Source organism: Mustelus asterias, chromosome 5, assembly GCF_964213995.1.
Source record: "Mustelus asterias chromosome 5, sMusAst1.hap1.1, whole genome shotgun sequence".
In the NCBI taxonomy this organism is placed as follows: domain Eukaryota; kingdom Metazoa; phylum Chordata; class Chondrichthyes; order Carcharhiniformes; family Triakidae; genus Mustelus; species Mustelus asterias.
The window spans coordinates 98,645,063-98,653,336 of NC_135805.1; the positions used below are offsets into that span (position 1 = coordinate 98,645,063).

An 8,274-nucleotide genomic window follows, 5' to 3' on the forward strand; every position below is an offset into this window, starting at 1 on the left:
TATGAATGAATAAAAAAGTACTTGAATCCGAGACAAAAACAGAAAATGCTGGAAAACCTCAGTGTGTCTGGCAGCATCTGTGGACATGTGGAGATGTCGGCATTGGACTGGGGTAAACACAGTAAGAAGTCTCACAACACCAGGTTAAAGTCCAACAGATTTATTTGGTAGCAAAAGCCACTAGTTTTCGGAGCGCTGCCCCTTCGTCAGGTAAATGGGCGTTCTCTTCATAAACAGGGCATATAAAGACAAACTCAATTTACAAAATAATGGTTGGAATGCGAGTCTTTACAGGTAAACCTGTAAAGATTACAGATTACCTGTAAAGACTCGCATTCCAACCATTATTTTGTAAATTGAATTTGTGTCTTTATATGCCCTGTTTGTGAACAGAACTCCCACTTACCTGACGAAGGGGCAGCACTCCAAAAGCTAGTGGCTTTTGCTACCAAATAAACCTGTTGGACTTTAACCTGGTGTTGTGAGACTTCTTACAGCATCTGTGGAGACAGAGCAGAACTCAGTTCTTTCCCCACATATGCTGTCAGATCTGCTAAGATTTTCCAGCATGTTCTGTTTTTGTGTTGTGTTTTGCTGACTATTGCCCTGTTTGAACAATGTTAAATGTTGAGTTTACTAACATCTCTAGATTTATTTCAACTTCCCCTTCTCATATTTTAACAACATTCAAAGCATCCATCATGTTTTCCCATTTACTGTTGATTATACAAATCTATATTGAATTCAGTTGAACATCAGTCTGTCCATACCAATTTTATCTAGTTCCTTTTGTAAAGGCTGAAGGTTCAACTGCCTCCTCCTCCTCTCTTGCCTACTTTGGAATGTACACAAACTGGACAAATTTCCATTGAACATTTAAAACCAGGTTGTTAAAGCGCAAAAAAAATTAAACCCAGACACAGGGAGCCCACCCCTCAGTTCCTTCCAGAAAACTCATTCCCTTTAAATCCTTGCTACCACTCTTTGGCAATAAGTATCAACTATCTACCTATCCTTCAGCACAGATAGTTATCCATTTCCTCGGCTTTTAATCTTCAATTCTCTTAAGCATTTTCCTTTTCTAATCCAACACTGCCCTTGTGTCACTAGGCATTCCCAACTGGAGGGGAATATTTACACATTTCAGTTTGAAGCACTCTGCTGCCAAATGCATTTCCCTGCACAGCAAAAACTGATAGCCAAGTTCCGCACACACGAGGACGGCCTCAACCGGGATATTGGGTTCATGTCACACTATTTGTAACTCCCACAGTTGCGTGGACCTGCAGAGTTTCACTGGCTGTCTTGTCTGGAGACAATACACATCTTTTTAGCCTGTCTTGATGCTCTCTCCACTCACATTGTTTAGTTTCTTAAAGACTTGATTAGTTGTAAGTATTCGCATTCCAACCATTATTCATGTAAATTGAGTCTGTGACTTTATAAGCTCTGTTTGTGAACAGAATTCCCACTCACCTGGAGAAGGGGCTTAGAGCTCCGAAAGCTTGTGTGGCTTTTGCTACCAAATAAACCTGTTGGACTTTAACCTGGTGTTGTTAAACTTCTTACTGTGTTTACCCCAGTCCAACGCCGGCATCTCCACATCAGAAGCTGCTCTCCAGCCAGCCACAATAGACCACCACACAAAATCCAGAACCTGAATTTTTTGGATGGTGGGGGTCTCGCTTCCTGACACCCGAAGAGTGTCACTCACCTGAAGAAGGAGCAACGCTCCGAAAGCTTGTGCTACCAAATAAAGTAAGAGTTTTAACAACACCAGGTTAAAGTCCAACAGGTTTATTTGGTAGCAAATACCATTAGCTTTCGGAGCGCTGCTCCTTCGTCAGATGGAGTGGATATCTGCTCTCAAACAAGGCACAGAGACACAAAATCAAGTTACAGAATACTGATTAGAATGCGAATCCCTACAACCAACCAGATCTTAAAGATACAGACAATGTGGGTGGAGGGAGCATTAAGCACAGGTTAAAGAGATGTGTATTGTCTCCAGACAGGATAGCCAACAAGTCCAGGAGGCAAGCTGTGGGGGTTACTGATAATGTGACATAAATCCAACATCCCAGTAACCTCCACAGCTTGCCTCCTGGACTTGCTGGCTATTCTGTCTGGAGACAATACACATCTCTTTAACCTGTGTTTAATGCTCCCTCCACCCACATTGTCTGTATCTTTAAGATCTGGTTGGCTGTAGGGATTCACATTCTAATCAGTATTCTGTAACTTGATTTTGTGTCTCTGTGCCCTGTTTGAGAGCACATTTCCACTCCATCTGACGAAGGAGCAACGCTCCGAAAGCTAATGGTATTGGCTACCAAATAAACCTGTTGGACTTTAACCTGGTGTTGTTAGAACTCTTACTGTGTTCACCCCAGTACAACACCGGCATCTCCACATCATGACTACCAAATAAACCCATTGGACTTTAACCTGGTGTTGTGAGACTTCTTACTGTGCTTACCCGAAGAGTTGGCAGGGAACACATACCCACCAGCTCTGATTGCCCTGCAGCCATTTCACACTCAAATGAACATCAAGTGGTTGCTTACGGGACTTCTGCCCCTTACCCAGGAGAGAGCCCTGCCTTAGTGAGCTGCCAGCCAGCCTGATTGGGTGGCAACTCTCCAGTCCCTGCAGCGAGCAGAAGAAGAAATGCAGGAGGACAGCATGGGTCCTGGCACTGGAGGCCCAGGACAGTTCATGGGGTCCCAGGGCAGGGAGGGTAGGAAAGGCTTGGGGGGGGGGGGGGGGGGTAGGAAAGGCTTGGGAGGGGAGGGGGTAGGAAAGGCTTGGGAGGGGAGGGGGTAGGAAAGGCTTGGGAGGGGAGGGGGTAGGAAAGGCTTGGGAGGGGAGGGGGTAGGAAAGGCTTGGGAGGGGAGGGGGTAGGAAAGGCTTGGGAGGGGAGGGGGTAGGAAAGGCTTGGGAGGGGAGGGGGTAGGAAAGGCTTGGGAGGGGAGGGGGTAGGAAAGGCTTGGGAGGGGAGGGGGTAGGAAAGGCTTGGGAGGGGAGGGGGTAGGAAAGGCTTGGGAGGGGAGGGGGTAGGAAAGGCTTGGGAGGGGAGGGGGTAGGAAAGGCTTGGGGGGGGAGGGGGTAGGAAAGGCTTGGGGGGGGAGGGGGTAGGAAAGGCTTGGGGGGGGAGGGGGTAGGAAAGGCTTGGGGGGGGAGGGGGTAGGAAAGGCTTGGGGGGGGGAGGGGGTAGGAAAGGCTTGGGGGGGAGGGGGTAGGAAAGGCTTGGGGGGGAGGGGGTAGGAAAGGCTTGGGGGGGAGGGGGTAGGAAAGGCTTGGGGGGGGAGGGGGTAGGAAAGGCTTGGGGGGGGGGAGGGGGTAGGAAAGGCTTGGGGGGGGAGGGGATAGGAAAGGCTTGGGGGGGGGAGGGGATAGGAAAGGCTTGGGGGGGGGAGGGGATAGGAAAGGCTTGGGGGGGGGGGGGGGGAGGGGATAGGAAAGGCTTGGGGGGGGGGGGAGGGGATAGGAAAGGCTTGGGGGGGGGGGAGGGGATAGGAAAGGCTTGGGGGGGGGGGGAGGGGGTAGGAAAGGCTTGGGGGGGGGAGGGGGTAGGAAAGGCTTGGGGGGGGGGGGAGGGGGTAGGAAAGGCTTGGGGGGGGGAGGGGGTAGGAAAGGCTTGGGGGGGGGAGGGGGTAGGAAAGGCTTGGGGGGGGGAGGGGGTAGGAAAGGCTTGGGAGGGGGTAGGAAAGGCTTGGGGGGGGGAGGGGGTAGGAAAGGCTTGGGGGGGGGGGGAGGGGGTAGGAAAGGCTTGGGGGGGGGAGGGGGTAGGAAAGGCTTGGGGGGGGGAGGGGGTAGGAAAGGCTTGGGGGGGGAGGGGGTAGGAAAGGCTTGGGGGGGGAGGGGGTAGGAAAGGCTTGGGGGGGGGAGGGGGTAGGAAAGGCTTGGGGGGGGAGGGGGTAGGAAAGGCTGGGGGGGAGGGGGTAGGAAAGGCTGCGGGGGGAGGGGGTAGGAAAGGCTGCGGGGGGAGGGGGTAGGAAAGGCTTGGGAGGTGGGGGGGGGGAGGATAGGAAAGGCTGGGGGGATAGGAAAGGCTGGGTGGGAGGGTGGTTGGGGGTGTAGGTACGAGGGGGGTATGAAGGGGCTTGTTGGGGTGTCAGAGAATGGGGGGAGGAGGAGGGGCAAAGGGCAACAGAGTGGCAGCCTTAAGAGGGGGCTTCTGATATAGGGGGGTTAGATATGCCCACTCCCCCCAACCAATTGAACTCTGTTGATTTTTCGGGCTTTCCCCACACCAAGTTCAATGCTAAAAACCGAGGCTGGGCAGAAAATTGCCCTAAAGTGGCCAATGTTGGCCAGTTAATTGCCCATTTAAGGGCGGGCTTCCCGTCCGAGGCCTTGCCCGTCCCAGGTTTAAAATCGCTGCGTGGTCGGGAATCCCGTCCCTTCAGTTTGATTCACTCCTCCCCCCCCCGCCGCCGCCGCCGCCGCCGGAAAACCCAGCGCCGGCGGGGAGAGCAACATTCTGCCCCTGAAGCCGGCTGTGTTTGCAGGCTTTGTTGGAGGTAATTCCCCACCTTTAGCCTGACTGTCCCGCAGCCCAGAACTATTGTAATCCGTAATCACCTTAAACACTGCGCGAACACCATCCCTTCGCTTCACATTGCTTTGGAGAACCGAAAAATCTTTAACGTTGCCGGCGTTTTCTTGTGGTCTTCCGTCCCCCCCCTATGTTGGTGATAGGGTGAGTGAGTAACAGCTCTTACCGCTTTAAGCAGGGCGCTCCGCTCCACAGCTGGCGTGAACAGCTTCCCAGTGAAGTCCAATGCTCAGACAGAAAAGCTCCCTCCCTCTCTGTCTGGCTCTCTGCCTTCTCTCGGGCTCAGTCAATCTGTGTGGACCTTTAAATTACACACACTGCTGGCAACTCAGTGGGGGTGGGGTGGGGGCACACCCTGCCCTTCCCACTCAGGGTGCCTCCCTGCCCAGTGCCAAGGCGCAGTGCTGTGACTTGCACACTTTTTGACTTTAATGCCTTACGGCTGAAACTAAAAACCGCGCGCCCTTTAACAATGAATCCAAAACTCAGACGCTTGTTTGCCCTCGAACAAAAAGTCGAACCAAAGTGCCTTTCTCTTAAAGGGGCACGACTCAGAAAGAACTAACCCCTTCGAATGAAGACTTACAACGCCTTATAACAATTGTTCCTGAACAGTGCACACTCCAATTCTTATTTGATTGGATTTGATTTATTGTCACATGTTTTGGTCTACAGTGAAAAGTATTGTTATGCTATCCAGACAAAGCATGCTGTTCATAGAGTACATAGGGGAGAAGGAAAGGAGAGGGTGCAGAATGTAGTACAAAGAACAAAGAAAATTACAGTACAGGAATAGGCCCTTCGGCCCTCCAAGCCTGCACCAACCATCCTGCCACGTGTGAACTAAAACCCTTTCCGGGGATCATATCCCTCTATTCCCATCCTATTAGTGTTACAACCATAGCTAGGGTGTAGAGAAAGATCAGCTTATTACAAGGTACAAAAGTCTGATGGCAGCAAAGAAGAAACTGTTCTTGAGCCGGTTGGTACATGACCTCAAACTTTTGTACCCTTTTCCTGACAGAAGAAGGTGGAAGAGAGAATGTCTGGGGTGCGTGGGGTCTTTGATTATGCTGGCTGTTTTTCCAACACAGTGGGAAGTGTAGACAGAGTCAGTGGATGGGAGGCTGGTTTGTGTGATGGACGGGGCTTTGTCCACAACCTTATGTAGTTTTTTACATAGGCCATTGGTATTTGAACTTATAAAGCATTCTTTTAAGGTTATGCAAGGGTTTTGATAGGATACATGTTGAGAAAGTGTTTTCATTTGAAGGGTGGTCCAGAACCCTGTGGAAGCTTCCTGTCCAATAAGATGATGGTTTGCGCCATGGTGGTCAGAAGTCCAAAGTAGAGTCATTATGATAAAATAATCACTGATAAATATAAGAAGAAATTTGTGAGAACCTCCTTTACCTAGAGTGTGGTTAGAATCTGGAACTTGCTCCCACATTTGACAAGCTGTGGACACAGAACTATTGGGCAGAGTAACCTGTGCCTGTGTTCTACATTCTATGTAATTCTCTATGTAATTGGGATTTGAACGAGTGATCTTTCCCAGTGGCAAATACAAAAAGCAGCTAATCCCCTGTGGGACCAATGTGCTATCTTCCACATGCACGTATACACATTACTTATTTCACATTCAGGTCATTGGTTTGTGTGCAGAACAGCTCTGTATTATACAATGTTCGTTGTAAGCATTGTGATTGTTAAAGAGCCATTCTCCTTTGTCACATTTAGATTTTGGAACAAAGGTATGTGTGTAATGATGTGGACAATGATACAGTTATATGGACATGTCACAAACACTAGTTCAGTTCAAAGTTATGAAAAGCAGAATTTCATAAACATTGCATAAGGTTTAGGAGGAAGTGATTGCTGTTGGATTGCAGACTTAACTTGGTGACCAAAAGCTTAAAGATCATTAAAATCGTTTTCACTAATTTCCATGATAAATTTGCACATTTTCCCAGATAAGTGGATTGGTAAAATTGATTCTCCTGATCTTTGTAAAAAAAAATGTAATTCTCCCTTGCTTCTTGCCATGAAAATCAAGTCCCAGCACACAGGTAGCACATTCATGGTGCTGTCAATCACATTGGAGAATTATCTTAAGGTGAATTCAGAGTCTAGGTACTGACTATTCTCTTCAACAACTCCGATATTACCATCCATATTAATGCTCCCAAAACTTCATTTTTTGATATGGACATGGTACTTGGGTCCCCCGGCAACAATCAAGTTGAAGTATTACTTTAACAAATTGTTTTTCCAACTTGTATTTTTAAAATCTATATTTATGTAGTTTTTGTTTACAAATACAAGGTATTACAAGTCTCGTAACTTGTACTACCTAATTGAAAGATCCATCAGATCTATTACTTTAATCACCTACAAAAATAATTCTCAGAATGTGGGCATCACTGGCAACGGTAGCATTTGTTGTCAGTCTCTGAACGCCTTTGAGAAGGTAGCGTTCAACTGCCTTCTTGTATCATTGCTCTCTATGTCCAGTTGTAGCTCACTAAGTAATACTCTCACCTCAGAGTCAGAAGTTGTGGTTTTCAAGTCCCACTCCAGAGACTTGAGTACAATAATCTAGTCTGCAATTGCAGTGCTGAGAGAGTGCTGAATTGTCAGAGATGCCACTTTTTAGATGCAATATTAAACCCATTGCCCATCTGTCTTCTCACATGGGTGTAAAAGATCCATGGTACTTGGATACCGAGGAGTTCAATCTTGAAGGAGAACTATTTGGACAAATGTTATATATAACACATAAGCTTAATACATTGGGCCTTTGATGTCATTGGAGAAAGATGCAAAAAATCTAAGCATCTAAGCAAAGGATTAGGCCCCAAGAGAACTGGATTCACCAGAACTCGGGCAATATGAGTCAATAGTTGGTGTAAATAAAGTCCTTGAGAGGGTGCAGGGGGATTTATCATGGATCCAGGGGTGATGCATTTTAGCTATAAGATTAGAACAACAAAGAACAAAGAACAATACAGCACAGGAACAGGCCCTTCGGCCCTCCAAGCCCGCGCCGCTCCCCGGTCCAGGATTGAATCCTGAATCCAGGATCCCCGCCCAATTTTCCAGCCTATCTACATCCTAATATCCTATCCACCGAGCTGTCCCTCACAGCTATGATGCTTTGTTAATCACAACCTATTAACTCACCCCTACCCCCCCATTCCAGACCATGTGATCTCCAGGGAGAGGCGAAAACCCAGAGTGAAAAACCCCAGGGCCAATATGGGGAAAAAAAATCTGGGAAATTCCTCTCCGACCCCCTGAGGCGATCGAAACGAGTCCAGGAGATCACACTGGCCCTGATCGGAAAATGCTTCCCAACCCTATTCATTTCCACTTCCACGAACACCATATGAATTCCCTGCCCCCGAGACAGGTTCCCAACTATCCGCAGTCTCGCTCTGTACTGGCACCAGCAAGATGATCATAGAATGAAGCCTTGAAACGAGAAACAAAGAACAATTAGCCCGCGCCGCTCCCTGGTCCAAACTAGACCACTCTTTTGTATCCCTCCATTCCCACTCCGTTCATATAGCTGTCTAGATAAGTCTTAAACGTTCCCAGTGTGTCCGCCTCCACCACCTTGCCCGGCAACCCATTCCAGGCCCCCATGACCTCTGTGTAAAATATGTCCTTCTGATATCTGTGTTAAACCTCCCCCCCTTCACCTTGAACCT

The 8,274-nt window shown here is 48.5% G+C and overlaps 1 protein-coding gene across 2 annotated transcripts in view; it reads right to left on the reverse strand.

Annotated features, from left to right (window-relative positions):
- pla2g7 (phospholipase A2, group VII (platelet-activating factor acetylhydrolase, plasma)) overlaps positions 1 to 4,891 on the reverse strand; it is a 76,297-nt gene extending 71,406 nt beyond the window's left edge. Inside the window, exon 1 of one of the 2 annotated variants that reach the window (XM_078213745.1) lies at positions 4,728 to 4,891. Coding sequence is in view for 1 of the 2 variants with exons in the window: in XM_078213744.1 (XP_078069870.1) it covers positions 4,588 to 4,610 (23 nt within the window). In the remaining variant the exon portion in view is untranslated. Of the gene's footprint in view, positions 1 to 4,587 lie in introns of both variants that reach the window. The other variant, XM_078213744.1, reaches the window with a different exon arrangement.
- Positions 4,892 to 8,274: the final 3,383 nt, after the last annotated feature.